This window comes from Paroedura picta, chromosome 7 (assembly GCF_049243985.1).
Source record: "Paroedura picta isolate Pp20150507F chromosome 7, Ppicta_v3.0, whole genome shotgun sequence".
Taxonomy (NCBI): domain Eukaryota; kingdom Metazoa; phylum Chordata; class Lepidosauria; order Squamata; family Gekkonidae; genus Paroedura; species Paroedura picta.
This window is the reverse complement of record NC_135375.1, coordinates 89,588,617-89,611,571: the sequence shown is the minus strand read 5'-3', so window position 1 is coordinate 89,611,571 and position 22,955 is coordinate 89,588,617. Positions and strand designations below refer to the sequence as shown.

At 44.9% G+C, this 22,955-nt stretch overlaps 1 protein-coding gene across 4 annotated transcripts; it reads left to right on the top strand.

Annotated features, from left to right (window-relative positions):
• The first annotated feature begins 1,769 nt into the window (after positions 1-1,769).
• On the top strand, positions 1,770-22,228 carry LOC143841851 (perilipin-3-like). 4 transcript variants are annotated; one of them, XM_077346433.1, is made up of 8 exons: positions 1,770-1,926; positions 5,516-5,595; positions 9,419-9,611; positions 10,836-10,918; positions 15,219-15,489; positions 19,072-19,259; positions 19,965-20,093; positions 21,632-22,223. In XM_077346433.1, the coding sequence occupies exons 2-8, from the start codon at positions 5,533-5,535 to the stop codon at positions 22,013-22,015; spliced, it is 1,311 nt and encodes a 436-aa protein (XP_077202548.1). In that variant the 5' UTR covers positions 1,770-1,926; positions 5,516-5,532; the 3' UTR covers positions 22,016-22,223. The 4 variants fall into 4 exon arrangements, with proteins under 4 accessions (XP_077202548.1, XP_077202550.1, XP_077202549.1 ...); XM_077346435.1 differs by lacking the exon at positions 1,770-1,926 and adding an exon at positions 2,682-2,712 and having other exon boundaries at positions 21,812-22,228; XM_077346434.1 differs by lacking the exon at positions 1,770-1,926 and adding an exon at positions 2,682-2,712 and having other exon boundaries at positions 21,719-22,227.
• Positions 22,229-22,955: the final 727 nt, after the last annotated feature.

Genomic DNA, 22,955 nt, shown 5'->3' with positions numbered 1-22,955 from the left:
GCATACCATCCAGCATTGCACAAATGAAAATAAGTTCATGCATGACATAACCCAGTTCTCATACCAAGGATCACTGCTCATCTTCTGTATGATCAGTATTGTGTTTATTTGCTCTGTAGCCACTTCATCAATTACAAAAGCTAAGTTGGAGGTGGGGGGTTGCTTAGGGAAATGCCAGAAAATCATGCTGCTGATAGATGCCATGCCCCCCCCCAGGTTTCTTTGGGGCTCCGACCTACTACGTTTGAGGGGGCTCCCCACCCATTGCATTCAAGAGACCACACCCAAGATGTTTGATTATAGTAGGTATGATGCTGCTTTATCCCAGCATCAGCATCTCTTCTGCACCCTGAGCTCCTAGAATGGCCAGGGTTCCCAGCCTTCCCCTTTCTCAGCAATGTACATCCAAACAGAGAGAGAGAATTTATGAACAGTTCAAAACATAGCTTAGCAGCTCCATGGTTCCTTAGTGTGCATGCATTGACCCTAGTGATGATTATGTCCATTCCCCATGGAACCTGGGCAGGGGGAGCTGAGCACTGAAGAAGACTGAAACCTGCAAATCACTCTACAGCAGGGGTAGTCAAACTGCGGCCCCCCGGATTCCATGAACTACATTTCCCATGAGCCCCTGCCAGCATTTGCTGGCAGGGGCTCATGGGAATTGTAGTCCATGAAAATCGGGAGGGCCGCAGTTTGACTGCCCCTGCTCTACAGAATGTAAGAAGGCATTCCCTGAACGCAAAGCCCTGGAGAAAACAGAGGGTATGTTTGAACAAGGTACCAGTTCCTGGTACCTAGGGATAGTTGGACTATATTGGACGTGGGCCGGATGGATACATGAGAAGACCAGTATGGGCAGTGCCTCCCTAAGAACACTTTCCTGTGAGTAAGCCTGCTCACAGCGCAATGCACAACTTCAGACAACAGACGGCAAATCCTGGAAGATGATATTGTGAAATGCTTCCCCACATTCAAAACTCCTGATTCTCTGGTGGCACGGAGGCTGGTGCAAAGGAACCTGCAGAATGGGAATCCACCACTTGCAGGGTTTCAGAGCTGCTGCCGCCTTTAAGATCCTGCCCCTTCATTCAACCCAGGTCTCCAGCACAGGTGAACCAATACTGTCAAGTAAACACAGGATAGGGCTAAAGTTTCCATTTAGGAACTCTACTTAGGCTTACAGCTGTAAAGCTTTATCTATAAGATTTTATTTTTACTCAGAAATAAATCCAGTGGCATTGGGTAGGGTTATTCTTCAGATAGCATTGCAACCCCAGCCAACAAAATACCAATTTGATTTCCAGGAAACTGGTCAACTCCAAAGAACCAAGCCTGAGAGCACTGCTTGTTGATGTTCTTCATCAAACCTTCCTTCCACATGGCAAACATTTACCTTTCTGAATAGTTCCTCCCTCCAGATGTATGCTAAGGAGGCCAGGGCATATTTGATATACTGTGGACATCAAATGGGTGCATCAAAGGACAAGAGAGACTCTTCACGTAGGTCAACAACTAAGCACGTCAACTTGTCCTTTTCCTTCTAGTAGCCAGGATAAGCAACACCCATGCATGACATTTGTCTGGGAGAGTAAGTGAGCCTAGCTGTGGCTGAAAGGCAGCAATCACTGAACACAGTTTGAAGCCCTAATAGGAATAGGTATCATGGTGTTGACAAAACTAGACACCTTGAGGCTCAATGGGTTCTGAGAAATGTTCCTGTTTCTGAAGAAAACTCTTTTGTCTTTAAGCAGGATATCCACCTGCAACAGTCCCACGTCCTCATGACTCAAATGGAACTCTGCTTTCTGATTGATTCCTTGAACTGCTTGTCTAATTGCTGCCCAATAGTACTGAATCATCCTCTATAAAAGTTGAGAAGGAGCCTCTTCAAGGAAGCTGAGAGATTTGTTTGGGGGTTAGAAGGTAGGTGCTGAGCAGTCTCTGGCTGAGCAATGAAGGCTTTGGGTTGATTTGTTCAAGCCAGCTTGGTGGGTGGGCTGAGGAACAAGGAATTGTTTAGACTTGGTCTGAAGTATCAATGGCTTGAGCATATTTTTGCTCCTATGTCTAGATCTGAAATAGTCCCTTATTAACAATAGTCCCTTATTAACAATCCTTACAAGAGCCTCTTGTGGTGCAGGTTGGTAAGGCAGCTGACATGCTGTCTGAAGCTCTGACCATGAGGCTGGGAGTTCGATCCAGCAGCCGGCTCAAGGTTGACTCAGCCTTCCATCCTTCCAAGGTTGGTAAAATGAGTACCCAGCTTGCTGGGGGGTAAACGGTAATGACTGGGGAAGGCACTGGCAAACCACCCCGTATTGAGTCTGCCATAAAAATGCTAGAGGGCGTCACCCCAAGGGTCAGACATGACTTGGTGCTTGAACAGGGAATACCTTTACCTTTAAAAGGTAAAGGGAATACCTTTACCTTTAACAACAACTCTGTATTGGGTCTGCCAAGAAAATGCTAGAGGGAGTCACCCCAAGGGTCAGACATGACTTGGTGCTTGCACAGGGAATACCTTTACCTTTAACAATCCTTATTGTAGGGAAGAAAAGAGCCACCTTACTGAAATTTCCTTTTGGGGGTTATGTGTTTAGGATAAGGAGAACAGGATAAGCTGGTGAATGGGATATGGTGATCATCATGTCTCCATGCATTTCCCAAGTGAGAGTTAGCAAGCCTAACTGTCCATGAGGCGTGGGGGAGGTAATAAGTACTGACTCGGTATCCCAAGCCTCAAATACATGGCTATGAGATGGGCATCTGCAAAATATTTGTAGTAAAAAGAGAGGTTTTTACTGCTGAGATTGGAAGGAAGGCCTGCTATGATGGAGTGAATTACAGGCAGATTGGAAAGGCCTAGGTTCGACCCCATTCCACCCTGAAATTTGAGCAATCTCTCTTGCTTTGAAATGGGGAGGGGGAGTCCATTTCTGTTGTCCTGAGTTTTGGGGAGAAGGGTGAACTAAAATGTCAATGCTTTCCTAAGCATCTATAGAGAAAACACCACCCAACAGAGAATCTGTACTAACTAGCAAAGGAGAATTTGAGCTGAGGGGTACAATCAAGTTCTAATTACTAGCATGCCTCCTTTTCCATCTCAGAGTGTGATCTGAACATCTTACAGAAGAAATCTTTCTAGTATTAATGAGAAGATCCCTCTCTCATATCTAAACCATCAAGTGAATATTTTAACTCAAGAAGGATGTAATCCTGTGTTTGCTTGGGTGGGAATACGGTATGAATAGCATCTGAAGAAACATGCCTCTGTAGTTCCTGGCTGGAAGCTGAAATCTCCCTATTACTGAAAGCAATTAGGGTTGCCAACTCTGAGTTGGGAAATGCCTGGAAACTTTGGGGGTGGAGCTGAGAGTGGGTGGGATTTGCGGTTGGGAGGGGACCACCCTCCAAAGCAGCCATTTTCTCCAGGGGAACTGATCACTTTGGTCTGGAGATGAGCTGTAATTCCACAGGATCTCTAGGTCCCACCTGGGGACTGGCATCCCTAAAAGCAGTCAAAGGGTTTCTTGTCACCAAAGCAGCAATCATAACTCAGAGTGCAGTGACTTCAGGTGGAAGACCAATTCTATCTCTTGATAGTGTACCTGAGAGACCGTCTCTCTGCCTATAACCCCAAAAGAGCATTACGCTCCGCCACTGCTGGCGATCCCTGGCCCCAAACAAGCACATCAGTCCTCAACGAGGGCCAGAGCTTTTTCCATCCTGGCCCCCACCTGGTGGAACAAGCACCCTGAAGAGGTTCCACAGGGCCTGCAAAAGGGAGCTCCTCCACCAGGCATTTGCCTGAGACCGACCACAGGTCCCCCCTCAGACATCCCCTCCATGCCCTGAACCAGTCTGACCTCTCTAGGGGTTTTAGCTAAGTTTCTGTTCTTGTTATATCGTTGTTGTTGGGATTACTGAAGCTGTGTTGTTTAGAACCACTGTTGCATTGTTATTTTGTATTTGACTATGTTGTATGTTGATTCGTTCCATGTATGCCCCTGTGATGTTGAATGTAAACCGCCCTGAGCCATATGGAAGGGCAGTTTAGAAATCAGATCAATAGATCAATAAATTAATTAATAGATATCCTGTGAGCTTAAGAAGCTGGCCTAGTCTGTCATGCTCACTGTAGCATGTAGGACCCTGTGAATCTACTTGATGCTGAGATGGACCATTAGTCCAACACTCCCCTCTCTAACTTGCCTCCATCTCAGTTAATTTCAGCCAGAGAGGCTGGAGATGGAACCTCCAAACTCCTGCATGTGCATTAGTTCCGAGCTAGGACCCCTTTCCATCTTCAGCAAGGGCAGGAGGAGAAAAGCTTGCATGTAGCAGAGATATAGGATTTCCGTAGCTTGTCAAAATATCTGCTTGTCAGGGTGACAGGACTCAGGAGCCGTCTCTAAGCTGCTCAAGTTTCTCTATGGTAGCTGTGGCGGCTAAGCTGAAAGCATGTGACCTGCCAAATTGGCTTCAGGTGGCATTACAAATCCTACGCCCGCAGCCCATCTCATCATTTATCATTAAGAGTTATGCAGATTAATCAAATCTTACAAAAGGCCTTCTTATGGGCTGTATGCTGAAGTCTGGCATGGATAAGCAGAGCTAATGCAGTCTGAGTCCCAGAGACAATTAAGTCTAATCTCCACTTTTATTAGAGCTAATATATATATTGTGCATGATGTTCTTAGCTTCCTCATTCTAGAACCACTGATTAACTCTTTAAGTAGTGACCAGTGACTCACAAAGGCTCACACTCACACACGTTTTGTTAACCTCTAAGGCAGGGGTAATCAACCTGTGGTCCTCCAGATATTCATGGACTACAATTCCCATGAGCCCATGCCAGCGAACGGCTTCCTGTCTTGATCTGAAGATTGTTAGGAGCATTCGCAGAATATATATATCTTGGTGCTTGCAACTGCGCCAGGATATTTAGTTTTAATGAATGTATACTATAAGAACGCATTGCCTTATAGGCAGTGCACGGAGTTACGCTGGTGCACCAGGAACCTCCAGTCTTTTCGAAAAGAGGCATTTTATGGTTGTGAATCCAACATAATACCATGGGGATCATCGTCCCTCCCTACCAGTATATTTGTTGTGGGCCCTTCTTCCTCAAAGCTTCTGTTTCCCACAACAGAGCAAGTCCTGGCTTTCTCTCAGCTCAATGGAGTAGCGGATGCTTCTGAAGATTACAAAGAAATGCCACCTTTGCTTTGGCAAGGGAGCACCCATTTGGAAAGAGCCATCTCCATTCTAGAAAGATGCTTGGTCTGGAGCATCTCTCTGTTTTTGTAGAATCTCCTGAACATTTTGTGATTGGACCCACACTCATGGCAGCTGTTTTGTTGTAGTCTCATCTCCCTTTCATCCAAAATTTCCAAAAGTGCCCAATAGGGTTGGGGTCTCCTGCTTTAGTAGTGTCTGTGTCAGATGAACTTTGCTTGTTCAAGAATAGTTTTGTTGAATGAGTCTCCTTTGTCCTCCTGTTTTATTCCAGTGGTTACTGAGATCACCATGTCTCTGACAGAAGACAAAAGAAAGGTCTCTTCTGTGAAGACAAATGAGCAGATACTGCAGGTAGGCACTCTGTTAGCTAAGGTTTAGTAGTTTCCTGCTGGTGTAAAGCATAAATCCTAGCAACTTTTTGCATTAAGCCTAAATTGGTCCATCTTTTATTTTTGTCCTACTTTTAACCAGATGGTCTTTAATGTTGAGGCCATTTATTAACTGTGTTTCCCATTACCCATGGGACTCAACATGGTTCATGCGACTGTGATCACCCCATGTGGTCATGAAACTGGAAGAGCACCTTATACTGTATCATGTGAACACTGGGAAGTACGGGTATTCATATGCTTCTCCATAATACGAAAGGCTATAAACCTTATTTTATTGGTGAATAGACATCATACGTAACGTCGGTGAACAAATCCCAGTTTCCTAAATGCGACATTTTGGAGCCTGTACTTCTGCTACATTTATCTATGCACTCTGTTTATAGTCACCATGAGTCTCTGCAAGAGAGGAAAGTCACAACTAAAAACAATACTGTAAGAGCAGTCTAATGCATACACCCCCTATTACTCTCTCTAATTATTATCATTGTTCTCTAGTGAGCTGTGTTGAGAGAGCTCTCTGCCCCTTTTGTCCAATGACAGTAGCTAATAAGAACTTTAATATTTTTTGTAAAATGGGGGTGGGGGACATCTTGGGCACTGCTGAGTGTAAGAGAATGTAGTGGCCAGGTGTACTAGCAGTCAAAGTAATGGTTAAATCAAACCTGACATCCTGGTGGTGGTCCAACACTGAATAAATGGAGACAGCAAAGAATTAATATTTGAGGAATTGCATTGTTTCTCATTCTGATGGTGAATGCTAAGGTACTGGCGGAAGCTCCATTGCCCTCCAGGTGTGATTTAATCATACTCAACAGATGCTGTTTACTCAGCAGTCCCACAGAGTTTAATAGGATTTCATGATGAAGTCACACATAAACAAGTAACTTGCATTGCAGTCCTAAGCAGAGCTAACACCCATCTAAGACCATTAGTTAGAATCATAGAATAATCATAAGAGTTAGAAGGGACTTCCTGGGTCATCTGCTCCAACCCCCTGCACTATGCAGGACACTCACAACCCTATCGCTCATCAACTGTAACCTGCCACCCCCTTGAACCTTCACAGAATCAGCCTCTCCATCAGCCTCTGTTTAAAAATTTCCAAAGATAGAGAACCCACCACCTCCCGAGGAAGCCTGTTCCACTAAGAAACTTCTCTTACTGTCAGGAACTTCTTCCAGGTGTTTAGACGGAATTTCTTTTGAATTACCTATATACTCGAGTATAAACCGACCCGGTTTATTCTTAAGGGAATTGTTTGTGATTGAGCCTTCAGTATTTCACTTTTAAGAAACTCCCAGGCCTCTTGGACTCCCATCTCTTTAAGTCTTTCTGACCATGGGACTCTGACCAACATTTATTTATTCGTTTAATTTATTTAGAATCATAGAGTTGGAAGGGGCCACCCAGGCCATCTAGCCCAACCCCCTGCTCAACACAGGATCAGCCCAAAGCATCCAAGAAAAGTGTGTATCCAACCTTTGCTTGAAGACTGCCAGTCTTCATCATTAATTGTATTAATTTAATACCTTTAAGCCTGTTAAAATTTGCTTTCCCGAAGTCCAGTCTATACTATTGAAGACAATGGGTTTAGAAGGGTGTTAACTCTGTTAAGGATGGCCTTGTTGAGCCACCTCTACATGTTGTTCCATAGTGTGTTTTTCACCAGCTCTTGGAATCTAAGTTGGGTCACATCGAGGCTGAACATCTTTTCTTTAAAACACTCATTTTTGGAACTCCAAGGCTGTAATCCTCAGCTGACCTAATAAAATCCATCAATTTGTTTTAGTCATTAGCCTAATGGTGGCTGTGACACCATAAATAATTTTTAATGTAATTATAATTTAACAATCCTGCTAGGTAACATGTTTATAAATACAAATGATTCACGCTGGCTTTCGTCCTGGAACGCCAGGGCTGGCCTAAAGCTGGATTTTAAAAAAAGATGAAAACCAGCAAGACAAGAGGGTTTTCTTTACAAAAAAGGGAAGGAAGGGGGTGCCAAGTAGGCAGCGGGCCAGTACTTTGAGCCCAGAGCATAACCCCACAAGAATTTAAGAAGGCTTCTCGGTGTGAGCTGGCCATTTCCCCACTTCTGCAGCAAGAAAGCTGAGCTGGACACCCCTATGCAAGTGACATTTGCCGTTGCCTGCATATTCCTGCCCTTCCCATGGTCACCAATTCCAGAGGGTTACCCATGTTGGTCTGCAGGTGGCACTTTGGAGACCCACACCAGTGCAATCTAAGCAGAGCTGATCTTTCTTCTGAGTCAATGGCTGCCCTGAAAGAAGAGAAGCTGTGCCGTGTTGGATTTGCCTTTGGTTGATGCAGGGCTAAGAGGAAAGCCGCCATGCTGACAAATGATACCTGACTGAACAAAGGGAAGCTTCTATCCACACAGCAGCATTCTTGGCTTCATGGGTCAACCCAGATGAGGCTCACTGATGGGTTCCATGCTGTCAGTTGATTTGTCAATGTTTGCCCATTCATTTAGGCTTGTTGGAGCATTTGGTATGGCTCATAGGTTTATGACGCACAGAAGTAGTATCCCTGTATTTTCTTCCATCCCTAGTAGAACCATTTGAGAGGCAATCCTTTCCTCTGTTGTTCTACATCGCCTGCCACTTGGAGCACTGCTGTTTCTCTCCAAGACTTCTGACATAAGGATCCAGGGTTTTGATATCCTCTTTGTGCTGCATATAGTTCAGCACTGGGTTGGAATTAACTTGGATTTCTTACTGGCACAGTTTCCTTGGGAGGTCAAAGCTGGGAGTGGAAGGTACCACTTTAGGTGCTTTCTTAGCAATACTTTCATTCTGGCTTTGGCTCTGTTGGGGAAATGCTTTGTTTCTGTAATGGTGACATGCTGAGGTCCAATGAATGCCATACCTATTGATGACCTGCATGCATGTGGAATAGAATTGCCAATCTCCAGGTGGCACTTGGAGTTCTCCTGGAATTTCAACTGAGAGCCAGAGCACATAAATCCATTCCCCTGAAGGAAATGGCTGCTAGAGAGGGTGAGACTCTATGATATACTCTACTGAGGTCTCTCCATGGACTCCAGACCTTCAGGTGTTTCCCAATCCAGAGTTTTCGAACATAGATTTGAGCATGTATGTTTTTATTTATTTTATTTATTTATTTAGATTTCTATACTGTGTTCATACACAGCCTGTGGACCTGTTGGTTGTGTTCAATAGCTGCCAATCAATTTCCAGATCCAATTCAAGGAGCTGGTTCTTACTACTAAAGTCTTTAATTACCAGGAGCCTGTATATCTGAAGGATGGCTTTCCTTGCATCTTGCCACTCAGGAGCTCCATTTTTCTCAACAAGTTCTGTTGTCAATATCCTCTTTGTCTAAGGCATGATCTGCAATGGGTCCAGGCTTGGGCATTTTCAGTGGCTGCCCTGTACCTGTTGAACAGCCTCCCAGAAGAGCTCAGGGGGGACTCCTCCCCTGCCAGCTTCCCACTAAATCCGTAAGATGGAGCCTGAGCCTACACAAAGGAGGAATATATAATTTATGTCCCCCTCCCAAATAAGAGGGATTCAATCTCATCTTGGAAGCTTAAGTGGGTTTGGGCCTTGTTAGCCCTCGGACAGGGGACTGCTGGGAATGCTGGGTGCTATGAAACGCAAGGTGTTTTTGAATTCTTTCATATCTGTTTGGAGCTTTGTCTTGAATTGCTGTTACTTTCCTTGGGTCTTGAGATGTGTGGAGAATGATAAGAATATTAATGTTTTAAATTAAAAATTACCTTCCTTCCCCTCTTATAGAATGTGGTCACATGTGTGGCAAACTTATCCTTGGTAAACTCTACCGGTGATGCCTGCACTGCCCGTCCTGCAACTAAAGAGAGTCACCCTGTCATTAAATCGGTCAGCAACTTATCAGAGATGGGCATCAAGGTGGAAGCAGCTGCTGCTGCTGCTGGAGTCCCATCCATTTTAACAAAACCAGAACCTCAGAGTAAGTGGGTGATGGCTTTGGGTTGGCTGCATTGGTTGACCAGAGTGACATGGAGCTTTAAAGTGTAGAGATGCTTACCACATAATCTGCCAAATAACTTGTCTTGCCTGGTCATGTCCATAGAGGGTAGAATCTGCAGGTGAATGGCTAAGCACAGGTGTTTTCTGCAACGGCTCAGACTCAGTTTCTGGCAACTGTGATGGATAATAGTTGCCTGGCAGCAAGATGTGAAGGTCATCTCAGGAGATCCTTGGAGAGCTGTTGTCCGATAATTTAAATGGGCTGATGAACGTAAAGGAATGTTCCACTCTGAGTGGCCCTAGCTCTCTGGAAGATGATGGGACTAGCTTTTCTATTATCCAGCCCTGTGTGTGAAGGATGATCTCTGTAGAGGAATCTTGTGCATCAGCCAGATGTGTTAGCTATGATTGCACTGCTACCCTTCTCGAAGAGGGATGAAACTTTTGCTTGACTGACTGCAGCACATTACCCTAGTGGTACAAGTCTAGTCACGTGCACTAATCTTGTGTGTGTGTGTGTCGTTTGCCATCAAGTAGCTTTCGATTATGGCGGCCCAATGAATTAACCATCTCCAAAATGTCCCTACTCAGGTTTTGCAGACTGAAAGATGTAGCTTCCTTGATTGAATCGATCCAAGTGATAGAATTTTGAAGCTCGTATATCCCTCTGGAAAATGTGTAAATTGAGCCTGCAAAGATTAGGAACAAAATACTGGATTTTGATATCTGAATTTTGCTAGGTGAAATAAAAATAAATAGCACAGATATAATCCAAAACTAGTGAAGGGAGTAAATCTAAGTGGTTTTTATTCTCCACTAATGGTTGAACCCTTGACTGTTCAGCATATAAGCCATGCCTATAGTACAATTATTTTCTTGGTGATAGAATGGGGGGGTATTCTTTGCTCTGATTTGAATGGGGTGGAAGTAGAGAAGAACTATTGCTAAGATGCTTGCATTCAAAACAACAGTAAATCAGAAATTTGCCCATTAATATTTTTTGCACGCTCAACGTGTCTAAACCAGGTACACTTAATGAACCGGTGCTTAGGTTTGGATCATGTGTGAGTATAGGAATGGGACAGGCAGGAACAAGGTCCTGCAGAAAAGATTAAGCTGTGAAATGCAAGGAAAGAAGAACAGATGTTGCTACCATAACTACCTCCTGCCAAGTAATTAGTCATCTCTACCATTCCTCTAACAGTAACCATAGTAAAGGAATTCACCTGCCAAGGGATAGATGAGCTGGAAGAAATACTGTCAATTCTTCAACAGCCAGTGAATAAGGTAACTTTTTTCTCCTGGAGGTGTTAAAGGGGAGGGAGAATTTGTTTCTGCTATAACTTGATACATATGCAACTTTGCAAAAGGAACATAAGAACCTAGGAATATAAGAAGATCCTTTTCAGATCAGGTCATTAGTCCATCTACTCCAGCATCCTGTCTCAAATAGTGGCTAGCTAGTTCCTCTGGACAACCAACAACTGGGCATAGAGGCCTTCCCCAATGTTGCCTCCTGGCTCTGGGATTCAGAGGCTTAGTGCCTCTGATAAGGTGTGTACAAAAAATCAGTATTTTTTTTAGTTCAGGCCTATTGGAACTGGAAAAAAAAAAAGGTAATTGTGAAAAATCCTGAATTGCAATACCAGTGTAGTAATTGGAAACAGGATTGTTCAGAAATCCCAATTTTGTTTTAGTCCAGTAGACACAAGAAAATAAATGCCAATTTTAAAAAGCCAGCCTGATCCTGGGGCCGGCAAGGCTTCTCCTGCAGCATGCTTTAAACCTCACTCTAGCCAGTCTGGAGCGGGCTGCTCTTGCAGCTCAGCATAAACTAAGCTGCAAGAGGAGTTAGTCCTAGCTGAGGTGGCACAGAGCTCTCAGCTTCTGCCACTCCAGCTGATCAGTATAGCTGACTGTCCCCTGATAAAAGCTTTTCAGGAGGGATTAGCTATATTGGTAGCTGATTAGATCCTCTTATTTGTAATCAGCTTAAATAATACTGCCCAAATACTGGTAAGGACTCAGTTTATGCCGATTTCACTCCCCTACTCTGAAGGGGAAGTTCCCCTCACTCATCATGGCTAGTAGCCATTGATCGACTTGGAATAATAGAACTAATTTGACTTCTTCTTCATGAAGCTATCCAATCCCCTTTTAGAGTGATTTATTCCTACGGCCATTACAACATCCTCCAGCAGTAACTTCCATATTTTCTTCACTCTGTATGAAGAAGTAGAATTAGAATCCGATAACTTCATTGTTACAGCTTAGCCATAGCAACCAACAGAACTCCAAAAGAAGGAAAATACAATAACATTAACACCAAATCACAATGTCAATACAAATAATCACATAACTGGATCAATAAAACCCTAATGCAAATTAACACAACCCTATCATGAAGTCTACATCCGCAGAATCCATACAATCATATGTCATGATATAATAAATCCTACCAAATGGATCTTAATAAAAAATATATTTATAAATATTCTTCAATAATATTAACTGTGTCTGGGTAATCTGATGAGACAAACTTTGCCAGCTTGGTGTAGTGGTTAGGTGTATGGACTTCTAATCTGGCGAGCTGGGTTTTAATCTGCGCTCCCCCACATGCAACCAGCTGGATGACCTTGGGGTAACCACAGCACTGAGAATACTGTCTGATGGAGCAAGAATATCAGGGCTCTCTCTGCCTCACCCACCTCACAGGGTGTCTGTTGTGGGGAGAATTGCCATGTCCAGCCTCTCACTACTCTGTCCAAACACCACAAATCCCAAAGGGGGGGGTGCTTTATTGTTGTGGAGTTTCTCCATAGCAATTTTTAAATTACAAATGCATTTATGTTGTGGCATTACTGCATAGCAGCACACGGAAGTGCACTTTTTAAAAAATAATAATTTGGGGGCTTGGATGTACGCGGGTCTCCAAGACAACTGCTGTGTTTTGATTGGTGGTTTGCTGTGATTGACAAGCTCATTAATCGGGGAGAGGTTCAACTTGTTTTCCCTTGCCAGCTTGTCAAGATGCAAAAAGTGCCTAGCAGCTACATGATCAAAACCCTTTAAATATTCTTCAGATAATCCCTGTTTAGCCAGGAAAGACAGTGTTCTGTGATCTCCAAAATATATGTTATATCTCTTCATATCTCTTCATATGCCATTGTATCAAGGAGTGATGATGGAGAGGGAAAAAATCTTCAGGCAGAAATACATAAGTTTATGAACTGTTATCAACGCTGTTGGCAAAGTCAATTCTGATCTCACTATAACTTATGACATGGAGTTAGGAACTCCCAGCAACACACATGCTAATTTATTTGGTATGACTTCCAATCATTTCCTTTTGTCTGACTTGAACCTATTACTATTAGCTTAATTGGATGCCCTCAAGTTCTAGTATCTTTCCCTACCCTACGCATAATTTTATAAACCTCCATCATGTTCCTGCCCTAGTTGCCTCTTTTCTAAACTGAATAGTCCCAGATTCTTCAGCATCTCCTCATAGGGAAGAAGCTGGGTTTTCTTTTCTCTGTATGCTTTAGAAATTTTAATTGATCTGCATTTTCTTTGTAAAGCTTTTCATTTTTCTAAGATTTGTACTATTGGGAAGATGTTAATATTTTGAATCTGTTTACATGATTCTGTTTTTAAATTTATTGTTCTATAGATCTTTTGGGAAGTGGCATATCTATTTCAGTGCTTTGCCACCTATCCAGCTTACCAGGCTAGTTTGACTTAGGTTCTCTGCTTTTACACTGGTTCTGTTGGATTTGTTGGTTCCCTTTGTGCTGGGATGCTTTTGGCCAGTTGTGGCTCTTGTGTGTTTGGTTACTGGCTTGTCTGCCCTGGAGAAAGTATGGAGAAAATAACAGAGTGGTAGGAAGGTTTGGGGTCACCTTGTTCAGGGGCCTGTAGGATACAATCTGCTTGAAACTTGTGAGTTCTTTAGTGGACTGGGAGCACAACATTCACTGGAAGTGTGGTATTGTTTACTTGAGAAACAACCACTCCACCTCTTAAAAGTCACCCCCAATAATTGTATAATGAACATTTGTTTAAAACCCAGCGCTTAGAATCATAGAGTTGGAAGAAACATCATGGGTCTTCTAGTCCAACCCCCCTGCACTATGCAGGACACTCACACCCCTATCGCTCATCTACTGTAACCTGCCACCCCCTTGAACCTTCACAGAATCAGCCTCTCTGTCAGATGGCTATCCAGCCCCTGCTTAAAAATTTCTAAAGATGGAGAACCCACCACCTCCCGAGGAAGCCTGTTCCACTGAGAAACAGAATTACTTTGAATTAATATCATCCCACTGGTTCTGGTCCATCCCTCCGAGGCTAGAGATAACAACTCTGCTCCATCCTCTACGTGGCAGCCTTTTAAATACTTGAAGATGGTTTTCAGATCCCCTCTTAGTCATCTCTTCTCCAGGCTAAACAGACCAAGCTCCCCCAGCCTTTCCTCATATGTCTTTGTCTCCAAACCCCTCTCCATCTTTGCTGCCCTCCTCTGGACACACTTGTTTCCCCTTGAGCAAACTGCTGAAAAAGTATCAGGATTTGACTACCCCAGAATATAGGCATCTGTGCCTTTGCTAAAATGTGAATCTAAAAAATAGCCTTTTCCAGTTAGGTATGCCAGTCCCCGAGCGGTACCTGGGGATCCCCTGAATGTATAGCTCCTCCTCATGCAACAGTTCAATTCCCTGGAGAAAAGGGCTGCTTTGGACTCCATAGCATTATGCTCCACCAAGGTCCCTCCTCACCCCAAACTCTTGAGAGCCACCCCAAGACCACTTGGAGAGGGGTGGCCTATAAGCCTAAATAAAATAAAATAATAAATCCCACTCACTCCCAATTCCACCCCAAAAATCTCCAGGTATTTTCCCAACCCAGAGCTGGCAACCCTATTTCAGATGCACTTCCCTAGTTTGACAACATATTATATTGTTTTACCCTTTTCCACACAGGCAATACCACTCTGATTTTGTTTCTCCCTTGTGCAACTGGAAAAGTTTGCTTTTTGACACTGTTGGTATCAATTTGGCATGTTACACTTAATGAGATACACTGCATGTGTGTGAGTATCATACTACAGAATAGTTAAAACTGCAACATACATGCTTAACAGAAACCTACACAATGAACAGAAATAAATTGGTACCGAAATGTCAACAAATATAAATGGTTATGGAACAACCCACCATGACCACCTTGACTATGCTATGTATGCTTTAATTGGCTTATGTAGATAAATACCCAGTTATGTTAAATATTTTCTGTGCATCGTTCCTAACCATTAAGAGTTCCACCATCTCCTTAGGTTGTAGGCTATTTTCACGTTAAAGATCAGCCTTTAGGCTTGATGAACGCTCCAGACAGGAATGTATTCTATCTTGGTTGGTGTCTGCTCTTAAGCTATCCTTCCCACTCCCCACTCCCCATCCTCTGTAGCCATTGAGAAATTCACTTAACTGAGATCTTTTCACATGTTGTTCTTCTGGATGGGACCAGTCTGCTCTCTCCCCTTGCAGGGCTTTGGGAGCTGTCAGTAGCCTATCTTGTCTTCCTCAAGGTTATTTCGGACACTAGTGAGCCATTATCAGCCCCAGTGGCCTGTGCGGAAGAGGCCACTGGCAGTACAGTGGCAAAGGTGAAGAATGCAGCCAGGGGAGTGGCAGAGTTGGCTCCAGAGACTGCCCAAGGGAGTATGGAGGCCACTACGTGGATTGCCATGGAATCCGCTGCGGGCCAGATGGGGGCATGTAGCAACACATTTTCCACACAACAGACATCGGATGCTTGGCTGGATCCCTTCCTCCCAGTAGCAGCAAGTGAGCAACTAGGTAGGTGCAGCGAAATGGTCTTTGCTTGTCCTCCTTGGTTTAGAGCCAGTCCTGGGAGGGAGGGTTACCATATAAGGCAACAGGCCTTCTGAAAAGCTTTCCTTGTTTTAAGATCAATTTGTGCAGTCATTTTAACAGTCTGGGCAGCGCTTCCACAGGAGGTAAATCCATGATTTACCCCACCTAAAATGTCATCCGTGCAAATGAATAACATAGGATAAAATGGAAATCGAGTTCACAAGCCAAATGGTACCCTTGGAAAGGGAGTTTGATTGCATCCCCAACCCGGCTCGAATGTGCAAGTCTTTATTAATAATAGATACTTGTCATGTCATAGAGGCCTACCCAAACTGATATCCTACACACCTGATGATGGCAGCCCTTGTGCTTGATCCAAGGGTTGCCTTTGACGAGTGTGATGCTTCTGCGAGCAGCCAACAATTTCCCTGTCCTGCCATTCCTTCTGCAGCCCACTGAGCTCCCTGCAGTGCTGCTGCTCTATAAGAATAGCCCTGAGAACTGTGAATGGCCCAAGGTCACCCTGTTGGCTGGGTGCGGGGGAACAGGGAGTGAAACCTGGTTTTTCAGATTAGAGTCTGCTGCTCTTGACCATTGTACCCTGCTGGCTCTCTGGTTGGTGGGGACTAGCAAAAATGCCCCACCTGTAAAAAACAAAAAAACAATACTTGAGTCCCACCGGCTATACAGCATAGTATCTATCTATCTATTCATTCATTTATTTATTTTTCAATTTATTTCCCGCCACTCCCTAAGCAGCTCATGGCGGGTCACAATGTCTTAAAACCCCCATTAAAACTCCCATTAAAAGACTTAAAATCCATCACAACATGGCAGAAGCAGAAAAGATCCCCTTCCTACCCCCATTGCTAAGGGGGGGGGTGGAGAAGAAGTTAGTCAATGATGCTCAAAAAGCCCGGGGGGAGCCATCGGTGTACCTCGCCGACCCCAGCCTCAACCATGGACCTGGTGGAAGAGCTCTGTTTTGCAGGCCCTGCGGAACGCCGAAAGATCCCACAGGGCCCACAGCTCACCCGGGAGCTCATTTCACCAGGTGGGGGCCAGGACCGAAAAGGCCCTGACCCTGGTACAGGCTAGGCACGCTTCCCTAGGGCTGGAAATGACCAGTAAGGAACAACCATATCAATTGATATTATACCTCATCTTCTTCTGCTCCATGGGCAGGCCCAGCCTGAGTCGTCAACCCAGAGACAGCAGAAAGGTCTATGATATTTGACTTATGGGCAGACTCAAGGGTTGCTGGCGCCAGTGTGTGAAATTCTGAGATATATGAGGGCAGTCCTTGAGGGGAGTTTGGAAAGGAAAGGAGAGCTCCACAGGGAATACTGCTGTCATCTGCACTCCAATGCCACAGGCTCAGGGGAACTGATCTCTGTAATCTGGCAATCAACAGTAATTCCAGGAGAGCTTTAGGCCCCACCTAGGGGAATGACTTAAACATTCTTCAGGTTTTTAAAACCAAGTCGAAAATTAGCATGTAGGAAAGCCAGTTCCAAGAAGGGACCCAGGGATCCCCCTCTATAGGCAACAGATTAGTTTCCCTGGAGAAAGTGGCTGCTTTAGAAGGTGGATTTCATAACATTATCCTCCACTGAGGTCCCTCCCCACCATAAATCCCACTCACTCCCAGTTCTAGCCTAAAGTCGGTAGGTGTTTCCCGATCCAGAGCTGGCAAACCCATTAGCATGGGATGGGAACAACTTCATGGTAACCTTGTGTCTCCAGAGTTTAGGATAGCCAACTCTGAGTGGGGAAAAAAGAAGAAGAGTTGGTTCTTATATGCCGCTTTTCCCTACCCGAAGGAGGCTCAAAGCGGCTTACAGTCGCCTTCCCTTTCCTCTCCCCACAACAGACACCCTGTGGGGTGGGTGAGGCTGAGAGAGCCCTGATATCACTGCTCGGTCAGAACAGTTTTATCAGTGCCGTGGCGAGCCCAAGGTCACCCAGCTGGTTGCATGTGGAGGAGTGCAGAATCGAACCTGGCATGCCAGATTAGAAGTCTGCACTCCTAACCACTACACCAAACTGGCTCCTAACCACTGCACCAAGACCTGGAGATGTAGCGGGGTGCAGCCTGGGGAAGAACTTCAGAAGCATATAATACCATAAAATTCTTACCTCCAAGGCAGCCATTTTATTCTGGGGAGCTGATCTCCGCTGTCCTCAGTTATAATAGCAGGGAGTCTCCAGGCCCCACCTGGGGGGGTTGACAACCCTAGCAGCGTTCAGTGGTGAGAACATTGAAGGGGGGGGGAAGTGGCTTTTTTGGTGGTGGGGGGAAAGTATCATTTCAGGGCTACTGCCTCATGCCGCCACACGCTGGCTTCTTCATGAAATCTCTGATGACTCCTGTGAGGTGATTTTTTTTTTCCTTCTGATAAATTGGAAGGCGAAGATATTTGAGAGAAGTTTTTTATTAAGCTTCAGTAAGTTTTGTCAAGCTCTTGGAAGGTCCTCCTTGAGGTTGAGATGCCATAGAAAAGTTGAAGTGGTTGTATCATTGCAGGATATTTTTATCCACATACATGTGGGCTAACAGCAGTCAGAAGTGTTCGGGCTGTTTCTAAGGTCGAAATGGGTTCATGTCTGCTTTGCAAGGGCTATACAGAAGCTTACTGCCAGCAGGAGTGTGGGGGAAATCTAATTTATAGCTTCAGGGAGCTTGTCAGTCTGCTCTAGTTTCTAGGTTATACCCCCCACCCACCCTCCTACACAATACACAACCACACACTCCATTATGTAGAGCTGAAAAAATGTATTCCCCAACTCTTCTTACCTGAACAATATCAGAAATATTCAGGGCCATTCTGCTCCCGGAAAATATAGTGAAAGGCTTATCTTTTGCTGATGCCATATTTTTTGGCATTTTACGCGACGTCGTCAGCATCCAGTGTCCCTGCAGCAAACCAGCAGCTACATCCTCTATGTTAAAGCATTAGCTATGCTAAGGAACATCGTGGAGGTGAAGTAGCCCATTATGGAACCACCACAAGACAGGGACAAATGATGGACTCCCCCTCCTGGAACATCTAATTGGCGGCCAGGTACTCTCGACCCTCCTCTTTTGCCTCCCCTCGGAGGAGGGGTTTAGTGGCCGCTGTTCTTGCTCTTGTTTTAGTGTTTCGGTTTTATTTAATGTCTATTGTATTGTACTGTGCTTTTAAGGGGCGTTTTTATGGGGGGGTTTAAGTACATATTGTAACCCACCGTGATCCTCATGGGAGCGGCACATAAGAAATCTAACAAATAAATTAAAAAATTAAAATTGTCTACTGAAGAAAGCTTTGAAAATGAATAAAATCCAGAATTCATCTTGAACTTTATCTTGAAGCCGATTAAGAAAGTCTGCTAGACTTGGAAGTGTTTTCATTCTTACTGCTCTATTGAGGAGTACATATTTTATTGGTAGTCGTTTCACACAGGCGTTTCTCTGCATTTGTGCAAGAGCAGGGATTTGGACTGGTCTCTCTGGCCCTGGTCTGACGCCAGCCACATCACCGTGTTGGAGTTGAACGCAAGCCTCTTCCCCTTGCTCCCTTTCAGTTAAGCTCGCCACATCTCTCGAGGGCCTTGCAGCGGTCGCTGCGGAGCAGGAGGGAGAAACAGACAGCTATGCTGTGCGCCTAGGAATGCTCCCGAACAAAGTGCGCCAGCGCTTCGTGGAGCAAATCAAGAGCACGGTCCAAAGCATACAGGATGACCTTCTCCACCTGCAAATAACCTTTGACCTGGTAAATGTGCAGCAAAAGAGCTGCTAAGCAAAACACTCGAGATAGTAGCTAAAACATTTCGACATTAGCCACTCAGCTCCATATTATCTTGGCCATCTTATCTCCCCAACATCTTCATCCACAAGCCAAGCTGAGAGGGACATTTCCATGTATCATGGCAGAGTGGGGAGTTGGTGACCTGGATTCTAGTTCGAGGCTTGAAGCCTTGTACTTCAGGCCCTAACTATAGTCTTCATGTCACATCTTAGTCTGCCTCAAGGGCTTTCTGTCAGATGTATGCTACAAGTCCACTGCTGGAAACATGGTTCACAAAAAGGGAGGCTTAAGCTATTTCCCTAGGCTATTTTCCTGACCTGAAATGGCTGGGGGGGGGGAATTGTTTGCTACTTGGGGAAGAACCCCATGGTCACAAAGCCTCATTGGGGCAAATTGTGGCTCCCCAGGGAAGTAACAAGAAGGAGGTTTAAGTCCTTTCTCTCTAGGTCCAGTTTTGGTGCCTTGGAGACTCTAAGCTGAATGGAAAGGCAACCTGAATATTTTTTTAAAAAATCTGATGGAAGATCCTGTAATTTATATGCTTTTGAGGTCCCACATCTCCATCCTGTAGATTATTGTATCATATTAAAAGTTTAGAAAGAATACATAAGGCTCTTGTGAGAATCATATCCCTTCAAGTATATTTGATTTTTTTTTTTTTGTCTATAGGTTGAGTATTCTAAACGTTCAGTGGATCAAAAAGAGCCAGACATCCTGGAAGAGCTCAAAGAGATGTGGCTGGCTTGGAGCACATCAGAGTTAAACATGAGTGGAAGGGATAGCTTGTTAAAGTCAGAGGTATGTCATAGCAAAGCAAGGTTTGAAATAATAGTATCGTATCTGCCTTGAAAGCGGAACTCTCTTGTGAATGAGGAGCTGGATTTATGCGTAGCTTTACTGCACAAGTGCCAGATGCCTCTAGGTAATATTCATGTCCTAAAATAGTGATCGTTGTGGTTTCATTACGCAGTATCATCTCCTAAAACATATAAAGGACTAAAGTAAATACAACCTGAGATGGACACACCCCATGCTGATCACCCCTCCCCCTAATTGCTAGGCTCTCTACCATGGGGGAGGGGGAAATGGTGTGGGGCCTCTTAAATCTGACATAGCTTGCTGGTATGTGGACCCCCAGCAGAGAGGTGTCAGGTTACAGCAGTAGCCCCGAAGTTCTTGCAGTTGAGCCAGTCAAAAAGTAGACATTGTTTAAGGGAAGTTGAGTCACAGTCAGGGAGTTCTAGTGAAGCAGACTGAGTACAGAGACCATGGTCAACATCTGGTCCAGAGAGTCTTGCAAGGAGGTAACGAGGCAGGAATCAGATGAGGTGGGACTTACTGATGTGGCTATGTACACAGTTGCTTCTACACTGGCTGGGACTCCAGCTGCACTTAAATAGGTGTCTCTGCTGGCTCAGTCCTCATCCTAAAATGACTTATTGCCTTGAGTCAACCAATGGCAGGCTAACAGTCATGCTCTGCATCCTTTAGTTGTCAGCTCCCTCCAAAGATGCTGACCTGCAGCTGTCTTGGGAGCTGTCAGCCTGGTGAGTTACAGCTGGTCTCTGGTGGGATGGACAACTGGTCTGAGGGGTTTCTGCAAGCACTCCTAGCTTGGGGTCCTGAGCAAATTATTATTATTTATTTATTACCCGCCACTCTCCAACAGCTCATGGCAGGTTACATACAGATGCATACAAACCCCAGTTAAAAACCAGACATAAAATCAGTCGTAATCTAATCAAAACAAATTATGGCGGAAAAAACTAATCTTAATGGCCCAAGAACCAATTTATAATGGAGTGAGAGGAAGTGGGGTGCAGATGTCAGATTGCAAACCGTCACAAAGTGCCTTTGGCTGTGCTTTACCTGGGCAGGCTGCTAGGCTGTGGCGTTTCTGCCTGAGAGTCCTGAGCAGCCTGCTCTTCCAACTCCTCCTGAGGAGGCTCTGCCTGTCTTCAATCACCCTCAGAAGACTCCCTGCTGGTCAGAGGTTGGCTCATGACACATAGCCTGGGCCCTCAGCACCATCTTGTAAACCACAGTATTGAGACATGGCTCAGTTGCAGAGCATCTGTTTGGCTCACAGAAGGTCCCTGTTTCAAACCTTGGCTGCTCCACTTAAGGATCCAGCAGTAGGTGATAAGAAAGACCTCTGCTGGAGACCCTGGACAGCCACTGCCAGCCTTGGGTAGACCGTACTGACTCTGATAGAGTGATGGTATAAGTCAGAGACCTGGGTGTCAGTATGAATTAGAGTAAGGTGTGGATACGGGATTTGGTTAATGCTCTTCTGACCCTAGCTGTGCAGTGTACTGTCTTCTGCTTCTCAACAGCCCATGGAGTCTCAGATCCTGCTGGTATTCCGTAATATCATCCAGCGCCTACGGACTACCTGTCTCGCTTTGCGTTTTAATACCCAGGGACTCCCGGGCAAGGTGCAGGACCGAATCCACCAGTTGGAAACCACTACTGATTATATTCAGACCTACACTTACGCAGCCGCTTCCTTCCAGGACTTCCCTGACGCCATGCTGCAGCTCACCAAGCTGAAGATCCTCAAAGCGCGGATTCTGCTACATGATTTGCTGGACTATGTGGCCGAGAACATAACCCTCACGTGGTGTGGGGGGGAGCCTCGTTCATCTTCCAGAGCTCCAAAAGAAGGTGCTAAAGGGACAGGAAAAACCAAGCGGCCTTCAAGCCGCCAATCAAAATGAAAATTAGCACAAGCTTTTGAAATTTAGCTGCTCCTAATTTTGCTGCAGAAGAGCCGATCACCTAAATGGAATTATTGCTTCAACTTAAAGTTAGCTGCTACAAATGGTGCCTTGGCCCCAATTCTGTGACTTTTTTTTTAACCACCCTGTATTGTATGACTACATTCCTTTACCCGTGAATAAAATACATTTCGTTCTGAAATGTTTCTCTCAGGAAGGAAAATAAATCTGAGGAGGGGAAAATGAGGGTGGGAGAATGAAACAAGGTCAGTCTGGATGTTTGTAGCACCCGATCCAGCACTGTGTAGCAGTTGAGAGTGGAGGCCTCTACTTTGGAGACCAGGATTTGATTCCCCACTCTTCCATAAGAAACCCATTGGGTGACCTTGGGGCTGTCACAGTTCTTTCAGAGCTCTCTCAAGCCCACCTGCCTGGCAAAAGTGCCTGTTGAAGGGAGAGGAAGAGGAAAGTGCTGTGAGGCTCATGAGGTAGAAAAAAGGAGGGAAACAATCTTCTCCTTCAGAAAACATAATCACTGCCTCCAGCTAAATGTTCACAGTGAATTGTTTGTTGCCCTTTGCCCTCCTGAGACAGGCAGGAGGCTGTCCTGCCCCTATGAAGTACAACAGTCCCTTGGTTTTGTTTCATACCTGAGTCTATGGGAGTGCTGCTCCAGCATCCAATCCCCTCCAGGGAAAGGGGATTGAGGGTTGCCTGAGGGAGAGGGCCTATATCCTCAGCACGAAATGAGTCATTTTCATGTGCAGCTCTGCATGGTGGCATGGAAAAGTGCTTGAACTCTACCTCTGGCAGAGGGTGGAGTTGTGAGGCTTGTCTCTAAGTGGTAAAGGGACCTGGTCGCTATGAAGTTTAAAGGGAGGGCTGTATATAAATATTAAAGAAAATAGAGTTCACCATGTAAACCTTTACATAAATCTTC

Excerpts from the sequence above, each read along its gene's own strand:
- LOC143841851 (XM_077346432.1), top strand. Across the intron at positions 15,490-19,071 it reads AGCAGCAAGTGAGCAACTAG|TTAAGCTCGCCACATCTCTC; the intron begins GTAGGTGCAGCG and ends GCTCCCTTTCAG. Across the intron at positions 20,094-21,631 it reads ATAGCTTGTTAAAGTCAGAG|CCCATGGAGTCTCAGATCCT; the intron begins GTATGTCATAGC and ends GCTTCTCAACAG.